The 16,812-nt window shown below is 33.8% G+C and overlaps 1 protein-coding gene across 2 annotated transcripts in view; it reads left to right on the top strand.

Moving 5' to 3' along the window:
- VPS13C (vacuolar protein sorting 13 homolog C) overlaps positions 1-16,812 on the top strand; it is a 188,637-nt gene that overhangs the window by 140,089 nt on the left and 31,736 nt on the right. For both annotated transcript variants that reach the window (XM_072616388.1, XM_072616396.1), the window contains exons 62-71: positions 788-916; positions 1,174-1,307; positions 1,627-1,753; positions 4,472-4,707; positions 6,096-6,237; positions 9,836-9,976; positions 11,533-11,614; positions 11,718-11,787; positions 12,803-12,914; positions 13,062-13,175. In XM_072616388.1, coding sequence (XP_072472489.1) covers positions 788-916; positions 1,174-1,307; positions 1,627-1,753; positions 4,472-4,707; positions 6,096-6,237; positions 9,836-9,976; positions 11,533-11,614; positions 11,718-11,787; positions 12,803-12,914; positions 13,062-13,175 — 1,287 coding nt within the window. The remainder of the gene's footprint in view (positions 1-787; positions 917-1,173; positions 1,308-1,626; positions 1,754-4,471; positions 4,708-6,095; positions 6,238-9,835; positions 9,977-11,532; positions 11,615-11,717; positions 11,788-12,802; positions 12,915-13,061; positions 13,176-16,812) is intronic.

Here is a 16,812-nt window from a genome sequence, read left to right on the forward strand (position 1 = left end):
CACTAATGCATTGCTGGTGGAGTTGTGAACTGATCCCACCATCTGGAGAGCAGTTTGGAACTGTGCCCAGAGGGCTGTAAAACTATGCATACCTGACCTAGCAATACCACTTCTAAGTCTGTATACCAAAGAAATCATAAAAATAGGAAAAGGACCCACATGTACAAAAATATTTATAGCAGCTCTTTTTGTGGGGACAAAAAATTGGAAGTTGAGGGCATGTCCATTAGTTGGGGAATGGCTGAACAAGTTGTGATATATGAATGTAATGGAATACTATTGTGTAATAAGAAGTGATGAGCAGGAAGACTTCAGAAGACTTCTTCTGGGAAGAGTTATATGAACTGATGCTGAGTGAAAGGAGCAGAACCAGAAGAACATTGCACACAGTAACAGCCACAGTGAGCGATGACTAACTTTGATAGACTCAGCTCTTCTCAGCAGTGCAAGGACTTGAGACAACTCCATAAGACTCACAATGGAAAATACTGTCGACATCCAGAGAAAGAGCTTTGGAGTCTCAGTGGAAGCTCTTCTGTACTTTGCTTTTTTTGTTTTGTTTTTTTTTTTTCTTCTATCGTGTGGGTCCTCCTATTAGTTCTCATTCTTCCTTACATCCTGACTGTATCAGATTCCATGCTGTCTTGGGGAGGGGCAGGAAAGAGAGGAGGAGAAAATTTGAAACTCAAAATCTCATAGAAGTGAATGTTGAAAACTAAAAATTAATTATTAAAAAAAGACTAAAATGTTGGGTGAACAAATTAATAGCCACCTTTTCTATTTTCAGTGTCTTCCATTTTGGCCTGAAAATTTGTCAGGCAAACTCTGTGTGCGTGTGGTAGGCTGCGAGGGTTCTTCCAAGCCATTCTTTTATAATCGACAAGACAATGGCACTTTATTGAGCTTAGAAGAACTGGTAAGTTTTGACTTTTTGTCAGACTGTCTTCATTTTAAAAATTATTTTAAGATAATCCAGTGTGCTACTTTTAAAAATTTGCTGGTATTCAGTTTAAGAAAATCTCATGGATTGTGTTGTATAAATTAGAATCTGACAAATATTTGAGAAAAGGAAATTTTTCTTTCAAAGCAAATGATAAAATTTTTCCTTGAAAACTTTTTTTGAATTTAAATATTAATTTTAAACATTTCTCATACTTTGCTTCCCCATGATAGAATGGAGGTATCTTGGTAGATGTAAACATTGCTGAACATTCCACTGTGATAACCTTCTCTGATTACCATGAAGGATCAGCACCTGCCTTAATTATTAACCATACACCATGGGATATTCTTCAGTATAAACAGAGGTATGTAAAGAGTTAATAAGAAATACAAATTTCTTATAGAAGTATCTTTATTTCCTTTTACAAATTAATGCCTGTTCATTCAAACACATCTCTTCCTTTTCTTTAATTATCTGTTAAGTAAACCTAGTGAAAATATTATATTCCTTGTGATATCTGAGATAAACTTGCATGATACCACTTAATGATATAATAGGAATTATTAAAAAGCCTTGAAATAGGGAATTACTTATAGTTAGAATTAATAGTATACATTTTACATTTTTCTCCATTTTCATTTTATCACTTTTCTTTTCTCTCTATGCTGCCATTTATACTTTAGTGGATTACAGGAAGAAATGGTCTTACTACCAAAACAAGTGCGTCTCTTTGCTTGGGCAGATCCTACTGGTACCAAAAAACTAACATGGACATATGCAGAAAATGTGGGAGAACATGACCTGTTGAAGGTATTGCTTGAAAAGGAATGTATGTTATTAAGTATGACCATTTTTGGATGTGAAGAAATTGGTCACGGTGACTACACAAAGGCCTTTCTTGCCATATGATATTATGTGAATGATTTTGGTTTATATGAAGGATATTTCTGTTTGGATTAAAGGTTTCAGATAATCTATGCACAAGCATTTCACTGTATAACAAAGTAACTATGTATTTGAAATTGAAGATAAAAAATGATAGTTTAGCCCTTTAGCTTTGTGTCTGTAAATTAAGAGAAATTTGAGGTTGGCGTGCCACGTTAGAGATGGTTTTAAGACTAAGTGAAAAGAAAATTTAGTTAAATAGAGAGGTGTATGATATAAACAGATTCCTCAGCCCCCATCCTTTCCATTCCATGAAAGATAATTTTTTCTTAAAAGGTATTGAAACTGCCTTCAAAATTTAGTTGACTAAGGCTCAAGCTGTTGACTGACACAGTAACTAACACCAACATAGGAGAACTAGTCTTAGTTGAAGCAAGACTATATCCTGGGGGAATCTCTCTTTTTGTGCTCTGAATGCCTTTCCGCTGCAATGGCTAAGTAAACCTCCTTTTGTTAATTATTAGTCAGACTACTTGGGTCTTATTTCATTTTTGGTTTCAGACCTATATACCAGGAGTGCTGACCTGAGTCAGTCCTTGCCCACACACAGTCTGGTTCTGTTTGGCTCTGAAGTTCATGTGATCAAAACAGCTTAGGTCTGGTACCTTAAAGGACATCTAGTCCAATGCTCTTGTTTTACAGATGAGAAAACTAAGGCCTAAGGAGGTTTAGTGACTTGTCTGAGTTTATATAGGTAGTAAGTTGCTGAGGATTTGAACTCAGGCTCTCTGTCCTTCAAATCCAGCACTATTGAAACTACACCATGTTGTTTACTTGGTAGGATTTATTTTTTGGGGGGAGGATTCTTTAATAGTCAAAACTATATACATCTCTGATAGTTTGCATTTGACACCTCCATAATAATAAATCAGAAGTTTTTCATAGATTTGTCAAGTTAAAAGGAATCTTAAAAGTTAAGTCATTGTTCAACCTTCCAGCTAATACAGACATCTCATTTACAAAATTCCTGAAAATTTTTCATCCAATTTATGCTTAAATGTTTCTAATAACGAGAACGAGTGTTTCTGCTTTGCTAGGTAGCCCATTCCTTTGCTGGACATCTGTTGTTGAAATATTTTTTTCTCCTCATATCCTGACCTGTGGAGCAGTAGTTAATTCCTGTCACTCATAGCAACCTTTCAGATAGTTGAAGACAGATATTATGGCTCTTCCCAGGATTTCTTTTCTTCTTATAGCCAAGAAGCCTAAAGATGATAAAGCGTTGGACCTGGAGTCCTGAGGACCTGGATTGAAATCTAGCCTTAGAAACATTCTAGCTTTGGGAACCTGGTCAATTTCCTTAACTATAAAATGGGAATAATGATAGTATCTAATCCCCAGTATTGTTATGTAAGGATCAAATGAAGTTATATTTATAAAGCACTAGGCACAATACTTGACACATAGTAGGCACTTAATAAATGCTTATTCCCTTCCCCTCCGGCTAAACATCCCAATTCTTTCAACATGTCTACTTTCTTATGATTCAGATCCCATACCATCCTGATTTCCCTCTTCTGCCATTTACTCTAGTTTGGTAAGGTAGTTCTTAAATAGAATTAAATACAGTATTTGATATGTGGTCTCATGTGTGTCTTAATTTCTTTGTTATAGTACTAAACAAATAAAGTACTATCTTCTAAACTTTATTTTGAAACTTACACAAAAACTAAAATAAAATTCTGGGTATAGCAGCAAAATGGTTTTTAAATAACTTATAAAGTAAAGCTTACCATCAAAGACCATTTACATGGCAGTATGCTTAAAAGACATATGGTTGTTTTGATTGATTGCACTGTCATATAAATGAACCATAATAGATTAGAATGAAGTTATTTTTGAAATCGTTTCTTACATTGATTTCTCAACAGATAGCCATTACCTTAGGTCTATAAATATCCCACTAAGAAGAAGGTATGAAATCCTTTGTCATGGGTGATGTTGTGAGCTGGTCCACATCTATTATTGCTTCTCATTTTATGCGTTTTTAACCACTAAGTACCTAGGTGACTTTAAGCTTCCTCCTCTGTAAAGGGGAGACACTATTGTTTTTCTCCTTGGTTCACTTGGTGTTTTTGAGGCTAAAAAAAAGTTGATGAACCTGAAAGTGCTTTGATAAGTAAAACACTAAATACCTATAAAGTGGTATTTTTTAGGAAATCTACTAGTATAATTTTAAAAACAGTGTAACTTTGCTTAATTTCTTGCACTATTGATAATGAAAACTTTACATAGTCAAACTTCCTTTCCCCTTTTAAAATGAGTAGAAGTAGAATACATTGGAAAGAGGGCAGTACTTGTGGTCAGGACAGACTTAAGTTCAGATCCTTCTTCTTAATTAGCTAGTTATGTGAAAGTCAGGTTTCCTCCCTCCTCAGCCCTTGTTTGCTAATCTTGAAGATGTGGGTAATAATATTTGCTGCCCTGGACAGTTGTGATGATCTAACAAAATAGTGCACATCAGATTGCTTGACAAAGATGAAAGTAATGTGCTGACTTCAGTCATCATTATTCCTCAGTTACTTTAGTCATTATATATTAAATTTATATGTTTTTTCAATGAATTTTTTTCTGTTCTCTTAGGATGAATGTGGACAATTTCCATATGATGCAAATATCCAGATACACTGGGTATCGTTTCTGGATGGACGCCAAAGAGTGCTGCTTTTTACTGATGATGTTGCATTGGTTTCCAAAGCACGTCAAGCCGAAGAAATGGAGCAGGCTGATCAAGAAATAAATGTGTCACTTCATAGTCTTGGGCTTTCACTAGTTAACAATGAAAATAAGCAGGAAATCTCATATATTGGGATAACTAGGTATGGAAGGAAGAAAAGCCATTAAAAGTTGTTGAGTTGCAAATATGTAACATAATCTGACTAATTTATGTTTAAAGACTCTTTTTTTCTGAATTTTAAACCCTTTAACCTATAATCCTTGGGAGATTTATAAGAGGGAAGATGTCAGTTACTTCTTTTAGATCTCTAAGTCAATAGCTGCACATAGAAAATAAGGGTTGCGACACAGGGACTAAATTTGAGATTTCGTGGCATTGAGAACTTCTGGATGAAGAGACTCCTGGTACCAATGCAAGACAGCACAAGTTAAAAGCACCAGTTCTGTGATCAGGGATACATGGCAGTATGAGTCAGAGGTGTTACTTGAACTCAAGTTCTCCAGGTTCTAAGTCCAGCTGTACATTGTGTCAAGCTCCCTCTCACACAGACACATACAAAATGGTTTTACTTATTTTTAAAATCTGCTTGAACTCAATAAACTATTTTAGGAGTGAATTGCTATCTGAAAAACAGAAGGATATAATCAACCATACTGATTCTTTTACTGAGTATACTAAGATACTTTATATAACTGCATGAGTTTGGACATTACAAAAATGAAAGTCCTGTTCATACCGCAAATTTAATAAAGATTTTGCTTTTAATGCTCCTTTTCTTCCCCCACACTCAGCATTTTTGTAGAAAGTCAGTCTGAAATGACTGCCAATGGAAATTCTTTTGGTCTTGCATAAGAAAATATACAGATTGGAAAGGCAATATTTTTAGAATTGATTTTCATATTTTCTATGTAACCAACTTTCCTTATTATTGTTAAGAAAAAATAAATTAACATTAGTTCAGTAGATTTTTTTCCCATTGTGTTATTTAAATCCTGTCTTCATTGAATGGTGTTCCCTAAGTATTTTTAGAGCCTTGTTTTCTCTATAAGTAACTTAAATACCTACTAGTTATATAAATTAAAACTTATTTTTTCTTATGTGCTTTTATATATGCAGTCAACATCCTCTATTAAATAGTTAGCAAATGTTTTAGTGCAGATGTTCTTAAGCTGCAATATGAATCTTTTTGATATTTTGATAACTATATTTCAATATAACTAGTTTCTCTAAAATACCCTATACATATTTGAAAATATTCTTCTAAGAATGGTCTCTAGGCTTGTAAGATCGCCATAACATGTTAAAAAGTCTGAGTATTCCTGTTTTAGAGGAATTCCTTTTAAAAATATTGTTAATTGTATTAAAACATGCTTTATCTTCATATTTATTGAAATCTCTGAAACCCATATCTTCTTTAGAATAAATTGCTATCATAATATTCTACAGATGAATAAAAATTTTCTGTAAATGTTTTTAGTACATTTAGATATGTATATTATTGAAATACATTTTATTATTGAATTCTTGTAGCTCTGATGTTGTTTGGGAGATGAAACCAAAACAGAAGTGGAAACCTTTTAGCCAGAAGCAAATAATTATTTTAGAACAAGCCTATCAGAAGTGTCTTCGGTCAAATGAGCATGAATGGATTAAACTAGATGGCAATCTTGAGGTATAGTTAATTTTATTTTGTGGTATTAATGTCAAACAAAATGTATGTGTATACATATTTTAATCATTTTTCAATAGAGTTGATAAGAATGAAAATATCACTAAGAAAGATTAAAATAATTATGAATTTTAGCATATATGCAATGAAACAGTTTCATTCAAAAAATTTACAAATACTGTTTTTTTCCTTTCAAATTATTTCAATAAGTTATTTTAGTTGTAACAGTGTTCTTTTATGTTATATTTTCATGGGAGATTTTTAAGAATTTTTAAGATTTTGATGAAGCAATAAGAGAGTGCACTAAATCTGAAGTCAAAGGATCTGAGTTCAAATATTGGCTCTGCCATTTAACTACTTTGGGCAAATCATTTAACAGGTGGTACTTAGTATCTTCAACTGAAAATGAGGGATTTGTACAAAATGACTTAAAATACTTTCTAAATTGAAAAGCATGTGATTCAATTTCTAGAGAAATTGAAATTACTCATGGTATAAGTGCTACATGTATCAAGTATAGAGTATGTATGTCATATATATACTTTTTTGTATTATAATGGAACATTTTGAGCCTGTGCTTTGTAGGGTTTTTAAACATATATCAGTGTTTTAATTTGTCAAAAATTTTTTCATCTGTTAATAAAATCATGTGATTTGAGGTGGTTTTGTTTTCAGTGTGATTAATGATGCTAATTATTTTCCTAACATTGAATCATCTTTACATCCAACTTGGTCATAGTTTAAAAAAATGACCTTTTGTTATCGCCTTTTTGCTTAGATTTTAATTCAAAAATTAAAATTTCAAATTAATATTCATAAGTAATATTAACCTACAGTTTTCTTTCTTTGTTTTGTCCTTTCCTTGTTTATGTATTAGGACTATATTTGTCTCATTGAAAGTTTAGTAGAGTGTTTTCACAATTTTTGAGAATACTTCTTGTAGCATAGATATTAATTATTCTTTAAAATGATGGCATTTATCTGTAAATTCATGTGGAATAGGGTTCCCCCCCCATACCCTACTTCTTAGAACATATGTTTAACTTTACTTTGTAATAATCTATTAGGTTTTTCTCTTTAATTGAATTTAGGACAGAAAAAGTAGATTTTATTTTTCAGCACTTTGTTTTTAAAAGCAGTGACTCATCTGAACTTTTGTTGTTCCTTCTTCCTCATTGAAGAGGAGAGATGATATCACAGGATGAAATGGGTTTAAGTGAGGTAGAGTTGCCCAGAGTCATCAGACTCACTCTCTATTCCTGGGTCACTGAAGTCCAGTGACAGGATAAAAGTCAAGATGACCTTGGCATCTTGGGTGCCTGAACAAGCTCTAAGCCCCTCACAGCACTTGTTTCAGCTGCTTTCATGGCTGTCAGAACAAATTGTTCTCATCTACATCTGCCAGGGAGCCTTCAGGTTTGAGGCTTGTCAGTTGCTTTCAACCTGGTTTATCCCATTTGCTGAGATGCTTTACCAGGGTGTGGTCACTGTATATACTGCAGCTTCTTGGAACCACAAGTGAGAGTTCAGGTCTTTATCACCTCTTCCTGGACTACTGTAATAGCTTCCTAATTGCTCTTGCATCAAATCTCTCCTCTCTCCAGTCTATCATGGCTGCTATAAAGATATTCCTAAAGCACAAGTTTGACCAGGTTATTTCCCTATTTATTAATCTCTAATGGTTCCTGAGTTCCTCTTCTATCAAGTAAAAACCCCTATTTGGCATTCATGCCCTAATTCCAACGTATCTTTCCATCATTACTTCTTTTTATGCACACTACATTCTGGCCACACTGACTTCCTTCCTATCTCTTGCACATGGCACTCCATTTCTTGATTCTGTACATTTGGAGGGGTTGTATTCCATGCGGGGATGTACTCTTTCCTCTTCTTCATCTCTTAGTCTCAGCTTCTAATGCATAGATCAGGTACAACTTCGTTGTGTAGGATAAAAGACACGAAAACATGCTTGTTAGTCACCTAACGTTGTTTAGATTGCTGTTCAGTTCTTTTTCAGTTGTGTCTGATTCTTCATGACCCCACTGGGGTTTTCTTGGCAAAGATACTGATGTGGGTTGCTATTTCCTTCTCCATCCCATTTTGCAGGTGAGGAAACTGAGGCCAATAAGGTTAGGTGACTTGCCCAGGGTCACCCAGCTAGTAAGTGTCTGAGGTCAAATGTGAACTCAGGAAGATGAGTCTTCCTTACTCTAGAACTGGCACTCTGTCCGCTGTGCCCTCTAGCCCTTTGATCTGGAGGCAGCCAGTTGCTTCAGTGGGTAGAGTGCTGGGCGTGGAGTCAAGAAGGCCTGTTGGTACATGAAAAGTGTTCTGAGAGGGATAGTGTTCATGTGACCTACTGCCCTTTAATCAAGGAAATCCTCAGTTCCATGAAGACAATTTTTGACTTACTCCTGGATTGAACAAGAAGTTTCAGTTTCTACTGTCCATTTGTAGTGGAAAGTGAGAGTTCAGGTCAGGCAAGCACATTTTTAGCTCTTCTGTAATGGGTAGTTTCTCTTTCCCAAAGCTCAGTCCTGGTACCTCTTCTCTCTGCTCTTTCTTTTGGCATACTCCTCTATACCCAAATTTTCAATTCTCATCTTTTCTTAGATGATTCTGTGTTCTCATCCTGAAGGTCCATGTTCTAGTTCCTCAGCCTTGTCAAAACCCTTTGTTTGGCTCCCTAATTTGCGCTTATGACATTGTGCTTTTCATCATAATTAATTGCATATGTAATCACTCCTCTTTCATGAGACTGAATAGAAGCTCCTTGAGGAGAAATAGTGTATTTATTTTTTATTCCCAGCATGAAACCATTTTATATATAGTAGGTACTGAATTGTTGTGGTTTATTCATTTCAGTCGTGTCTGACGCTTCGTGACCCTATTTGAGGTTTCCTTGACAAAGATGCTGGAATGGTTTGCCATTTCCTTCTCCAGGTCATTTTACAGATTGGGAGACTGAGGCAAACAGGGTTAAGTGACTTGCCCAGAGTCACACAGCTAATAAGTGTCTGAGGCCAGATTTGAGTTTAGGAAGAAGTCTCCCTGCCCTCAGGCCTGGCTCTGTAGCCTCTGTGCCGCCTGGCTGCCCCAGGTGCTTAGTGTTGTTTGAACTGATTTTTTTTTACTAGTTAGAAAATTGAATAAACATCTATATGGCTAATTCAGTAGGCACAGTAAAAATGAAGTGTATATAAGAATTGAACATCAGGAGATTTAGTTCCTGTTGATATATATAAGGGCTTTCCTTAAGTGAACCAGGCTGCCAATTGTCTTTCCCTTGTATTTAATAGAAAAATGCCATACTTTTAAAAAATTAAATTGTTGACCTTAAGGTCAACATGAATGGAGAGGAACAGCAACAAAAAATATTTAAAAAGCATTTTAAATGATTACTATAGTTTTGATGAGATAAGGGAACATATATGTATGTATGTATACACGTTCTACAAAAATACTCAGTATTCTATGTTATAATGATGCTATCTGTTCCTTAAATGTTGCTTTTGCCCTTACTATAGGAGATTTTATGTAAATCCAATACTTGTAACTCAAAAATATTGTTCAGATATAGATAAACTTTTTTCCATTTTAGGTAAATTTTAGTAAATCCCCAATGGAAATGCGAGTCCCAATCCGGTGTCATATTAAGCGAGACTTCTTATCAGGTATACATGTTGAATTTAAGCAGTCTCCTCACCAAAGAAGTTTACGGGCCCAGTTGTACTGGATTCAGGTAATATTCCTTCATCTTCAGTTTCAGGAAATAAACCTGAATAAAGTCATTAGTCAAATTTCAAGAATAGGATTATAAATTTTAACTTGGATTACGATTGTGTGTCTCTGTTTTTCTAGTTTCTCAGCATTGCTAGAGAACTCTTTCTAGTAGGTATAAAAAAATGTGTTTTATTATTTTACCTTCTGACATACATATTAATGTAGAAGAACTGGAATTCTCCATTTTAGTCAGAATCTCTAGTTTGCCAAAAAGCGTATGTGACAATATAAAATATGTTGTTTGAAATCTCTGGTAAATTATTTTAGAATAGGACATTTTAATATTTTCTTAATTACTTCTAAGAAGGGATCAGACTTTTTGAAAACATACTGTTTAAATCTTGGGGTTGTTTTTTTTAGCACTTAATTTTATAAACAATGGCAGCTGTTTGGCACATGAAAGTATTTCCAGTTAGAGAGGCAGTGTTCTCATGACTCATTACACCTTGCTCAGGAAAATCCTCAGTTACATATGAAGTTTATAACTTATTCCCAGATTGGAAAAGTTAAGCTTTCACTGTCCATTTAACTTATAGTGAGAGATTTTCATTATTTTCTCTGGAAATAAATCAATTTTTTCCTTGATACTCCCTGTTTAATATGACATGCAATTTCCAGTGTAACATAATAAATTAATTACTGTTAGAATGGCCACATGGTACATAGCTACAAAAATTTGTATTAATGCCTTTGTGTGAATCCTGCACATTGCTTGTATAGTTGCATATATTTTTTTGTGTCCTTTTTGTATCTTCTCTTTTGCTTAAATTATTAACTTAGGTATCATATCTATGCATGTTACTTCGTATTTGTCACAGTGTCACATTATGAACGTATAAATTTTAGAATGATATAATTTGTGACTTGTTTTAAAACAATATCTTAATTTTAGTGTATCTTGAACTCAAGAATTAAAGTGTTCCATATACAGCAAAATATTTATAGTAACACTTTTTGTGGTAGCAAAGAAATGGAAAAAAAGAAAATACCCATTGATTGGGAAGCAGCTAAACAAATTGTGATGCAGAAATGTTATGTAATATTGCTGCATTTGGAGAGATGAATATAAAGCATAAAGAGAATCATGGAATGATATGTGATCAGATATGGAATATAAATAAGCAGAACTTGGAAACATACACAATGACAAAAATAATGTAAATAGAAAGAAAAAATTGAAATACTATTAATTATAATTACCAAACTTCCTTCCTCACTAAGGTATAAGGAAATGTACCTGTGTGGGTAAATATATGGGTATAGTGAATTACACATCTTTCAGAACTGGTTGTTGAATTGGTTGGTTTTCCAGAATTTCATTTTTTTCTTCCTCTTCCTTTGTTGTCATGTGGGATTTCTCTCTATTTAGGGAAGAGAGAAAAAAATATACATTGGAAAATAAAGGTGTTATAAAAATAGAAGATAAGAATAAAAAATGTTTAAAGATAGAATGAAAGCAGAAACCTCCTTAAGGTTTTTTGGTTTGAATCCTCTTTGTCTTTCCTATTCTTCTAGGTTGATAATCAGTTACCGGGTTCAATGTTCCCAGTCGCATTTCATCCTGTAGCCCCTCCAAAATCCATTGCTTTGGATTCAGGTAGAGAAAAATAAAAGTTAATTTGAAGCATACCTGTTTATCAAAGTAATAAATACTAATTTTTAGTATAGAGATCAAATATGTCCTCTTCTTTGCCTTTCAGAGCCCAAGCCATTTATTGATATTAGCATCATCACAAGATTTAATGAGTATAGTAAAGTACTGCAATTCAAGTAAGTAAAGTAAGGGAATTTTAGTTTGTGTTTCCATTGATATTGCTACTAGCATTCTGATAAAGTTGAGGTAAACTTCTTAAGAAACTTATTTGTAATATAAAGTCTCTTTTTCATGTTTCAGTGTGATAATCTACTTTATCACTATGATTACTATTTTTTTTTGTTTTAGACTTCTGCTTTTATTGATATAGGAAACTTGGAAAATGTATACAGTGTGGAAACTGTATACTGAAGCATATTGGAATCTTGTTCATTTTTTAGTTTTAGAGAGTTGCTTTGAGCACTGAAAGATTCATTGACTTTTCCATGCTCGTAGAGGTAATTTATGCCGAAGGCAGGGCTTTAACACTAGGACTCCCAAAAGCTGGCCGTCTCTTGTTTCCTCTTCCTTTTGAGCAAGGGCCCGGTCCCTTTATGCTTCCTTCATCATTCCCTGGACTTTACTCTCCTGTGGGTACCTTCTCACCACTCACCTCTCTTTTTGTGTGTTATGTTTCTTCATTAGGAACATAATTAAGGGTAGTCTTTATTTTTGTTTGTATTTGTATTCTTGGTGAGAAATGAATATGAAGCAGTTCTTATTTCTCTAGGTCTGATTTTTATAGTGAATTGAGTAAAGGCGTAAGTGTTTAAATTATGGTTTTCTAATGGATCATTCCACCTGCACATGGACCCCATTAACCTCCTAATAAAAGAGCCCTTAGTAGATGAAGATGGCCTTTGGCCAGATGCAAGAAATCATTGACCTAAGACTGATAAGTCAGTTTCCCTTTCTGGACTTCAGTTTTTTTAGATAGAGATAAGCTCTATATCTAGAGATGGAACTAGTACCTGCCTGACAGGACTGATGTGAAAATCAAATAAAGGAGTGGAGTAAATCGCACTGTGCTCAATTAATGTTGGTTTGTGGTTCTGGTTCTTCTCTTTAATTATGGCTGAATATGTGGTAGTAAAATTATTGTGTATACAGGAAAAGTTATTGTTTACCTTTAATATCTATTATTTTTTGTAGGTATTTTATGGTTCTTATCCAAGAAATGGCTTTGAAAATTGACCAAGGATTCTTAGGTGCAATTCTTGCATTCTTCACACCAGCCACTGACCCTGAAGCTGAAAAGAAAAAGGTAATCATACTTTTTTCATTGAGAGTCTCATAAAATATGTTTCATTTCTATCTCTTAGAAAAACATGAAGTGTCAAGTAGTTAAAATTAGGTGGTTTTTATTGAGTGAATTTTTAAAAAAGAAAATTAATGATTTCATTTCTTCCAGACTAAATTAATCCAGAAAGATATTGACGCTCTAAATACTGAATTAATGGAAACATCCATGACAGACATATCAAGTCTCAGTTTCTTTGAACATTTCCATATTTCTCCCATTAAGGTATGCTGTAACTATTTTGTGAATGTGGGAAACAAATATAGCAAGTATTCATTTTGAAATTTGGAAAAAAAATTGTATTGGGTGAGGATTTTATTTCAAGAAATTAGAGTAGATTTGTCTAATAAAGAAAACTATGTAATAGTGTGTTTAACATGTACATGAGCCAGTGTCCCACAAAGAAACTACTAGTGTATGTTCTTCAGTTTCAAATTAACAGCCCCCTTTAGTTCATTGACTACTTAAAGAACTATGACAAAAGCTATTCCTAATAAAGCATGGATTTAATGGATCAGTTGTGGCTAGAAAGAAGTTCTGTCTAAACAGAAAGTCTTAACGGGCATCCTCATCACTACGTGAAACGGCTGAAGTTGGAATCATATTCCTCTCTAAAATTTTGTTAGAACCCAGGAAAAGGAAAATGGGATTCCTTTTGCTTCCCTAAATTTGAACTTCTTATCCCCCTTGCTTTACTCTTTTTTATTTTTCTTTTTAGCTTACTTAGAGAAATATATCTTATGTATATAACCCACTCTAATGTAAGCTCATGCAGTAGGCTAGAGGAATAACAGGAAGTAATTAAATCCTTTAAAAAGGACCCCAATATATAGGTCCTTTCCATCTGTCTTTCAAATTTTCAAAGCCATTTCTTGGATAAGAACCATAAAATATCTACAAAAAATAATAGATATTAAAGGTAAACAATAACTTTTCCTTTATACATATAATTATCCTTTATGACCCTGCATTTAGTCCATGAGTATATAGCTCCATACCACTGGTTTTACCATTTTAACTTTGCTGGCTGAGTGAAGCAGTTGTTTATAAAGATATATAAAAAAGTAGAATTGATTTTCTCTTTGCTCTGAATTGATAGATCAATCTTGTGGGCTACTTAGAGTCCAATTTTGTGATTTTTCTCTCTTTGAAAGAAAATCTGGAACTTTTTTAGAGATGATAGAAATTTACCTATTCTAAAGCATACTGGGAATTGTGAATGTGAAAAGTACGAACCATAATTCTCACTCCCTCCCCCATTTCAAAAGGGCTATACCCTGAGGGAGGTATAAAAAGCTATAGGCTCTATGGGTTTATCTTTGGACTCCATCATCAAAGTCATTGTTCTTGGACAAAAACTTTAAAATAAACAGTCAAATATGTGAATGTGTTATTTCATAGCCATACTGGAGGTAGACAGATGTACATGTTAAAAAAAAAACAAAAAGTATCATATGCTTTTGCCTTGCCAGTATAGTACCCTTTTCCCGAGTAGTCTTTCCCAACTCTTCTTGTAAAATACTTAGAAAATGACCAAATGATAAAGGCAAACTGGTTTAATGCAGTTCTATATTTAGTCTTACATTGTATTGAAATATGTTTGCCCTTGTCTTCCTATGAAGTTAGAAAATGGAAGATTATAAACTTAAGAACTAAGCATTTTGGATATCAAAAAACCTAAAAACCTTGCACATTTCAACAAGCATTTCATAGATATAGAGCACTATGCATCCCATAGTTTGCTGCATCATTAGTAGGTAGCTAAGAATACAAATAGTCCTAATACAGCTATGTGAAATAGCATGCTGAATTGGTTACAAGGCAAGCATGCTTACTAATATTTTATATTCCCTTAAGTTATTTGTGACAGTACCGCATTCACTTTTTTCCTTTTATGAGCTTAGTAAATGTTGCCAGACATGAACATTTCAGTATACAAAGGACAGAAAAATAGGATTGAACACTGTCAAGTTTTGTTACATGCAACATTTTTAAAAGCATATGTTAAAATTAACAATATAGTGATAGCGTTGTCCTGCCTATCTATATCTTTTCTTAACTTCTTTCTATGTTTGTCTGCATGCTTTTTTTGTTTCATTGGTGTTTTTTTCTTTATTTTCTTCTTTGTTTTTCATTGACAACCACTTACTCCTCCTTCTACCTTCTCCCTCCACCCCCAAACAAAATAAAAACCTTTCCTTGTTGCAAATAAGTATTTAAGTCAAGCAAAATTAATTTTATATATTGGTCATGTCTGAAAATGTATGTTTCGTCCATACCTGTAGTCCATCACTTGTTAGTGAGGAAATGGGAGTCATGCTTCATCATTGTTTTTCTGAATCATGACTGATCATTGCACTGATCAGAATTCTGAAGACTTCAAATTTGTTTCCATTTACATTATAGTGTTCATTGTGTTCTCCTGGTTCTTCTTTCTTGACTGCATCAATTGGTGCAAGTCTTTTAGGGCTTTTTTTGCAGCTATTCCTATTGTCATTTATTACATCACAATAATATTCTATTAGTAATCTATATGCAAATTTATATACCCTAATTTGTTGAACAATTCCCCAGTTAATAGACATCCTCTGTGTTTCCATTGCTTTGCTTCGACCAAAGGCTTTGCTGTGAATGTTTTTATACATATGGGTCCTTTCCATCTATCTTTGACTTCTTTGCGGTACATGTGTAGTAGTAGTGTCATTGGTTCAAAGAGTATGCACAATTCAGTGACTTTGGGGATTTAATGCCAGTTTACTTTCTAAAATAGTTAGACCAGTTCACAACTCCACAAACAGCACATGGATACCTGTCCTCCCATTGTACTTTGAACAATTGTTAGTTTCATTTTTGGAGAGAGTCATCATTACCATTCTGATGGATTTGGGATAGAACCACAGAGTTGTTTTAACTTGAAATTCCCTTATTAGTGTCATAGAGGTATTGATAGCTTGCATTTCTTCTTTTGAAAACTACCTGTTTGTACTTTTTGGCCTGCTAGGTTTTTATTCATAGAAGTATGCAAAAGCTCTGCAATTTGTATGCGTCCGTTTTATCTTTTATGGTTTTGTGTGTGTGTGTGTGTGTGTGTGTGTGTTCACGAACTCTTTCCCACTCAGCATTCACTTTCAATAATACTGAATTATTGAAGTAGCAGTTAGTAACATCTCAATAGTTTAAATTTGGTACTAATGTATTGTCACAGAATTTGTAGAATATTTTTAAGCTGACCTAAAAATTAGGTATAAAAGTGAATAAAGATTATTGACAAGAGATTGACCTGAACATTTCCTGGTTTGAGTTTCTTTTACAATTTTTGTTGCTATACCATTTGATAATATTCCATAATGTAACCAAAATATGTCCTTTAGGCACTTTTTACTTTTTTCATTTTTATGTCATTAAGAAGAAATTTGAGGTTATGTTCCAAACATATACTGCTTCATATGAACAGATTGTTTCCATCTCCTGCCTTTATGACTTTGCATAAACTATCTCCTATCCTTCAAATGTTTTTCCTTTTTTATTTCTGCCTCATAGATTCCATAGATACTATGGCCTATTTGAGATCTTTCCTGATTCTCCCCTTCTGCTCCCTAGCTGGTGTGTACCTCTCTCCAACCTTGGGGAAATTAGTTTGTATTTCCTCACTATGTGTGTTATATTTACTTACTTGGGTGTATCTTATTTTCCCACAGTAGCAGTGTTTCACATAACCTGTAGTAGTTGCTCAGTAAATGCTAGAGAATCAACGGATATTTGGGTTTTGAATAAAAACTTGATTTTAATTTTCTTATGATACATGTTTGGGGAGACATTCCAAATTCATTAAAAGGAAGCATGCAGAGTCTGGGCCTCTTTC

The sequence above is a fragment of the Notamacropus eugenii genome, chromosome 1 (genome assembly GCF_028372415.1).
Source record: "Notamacropus eugenii isolate mMacEug1 chromosome 1, mMacEug1.pri_v2, whole genome shotgun sequence".
NCBI classification, from domain to species: domain Eukaryota; kingdom Metazoa; phylum Chordata; class Mammalia; order Diprotodontia; family Macropodidae; genus Notamacropus; species Notamacropus eugenii.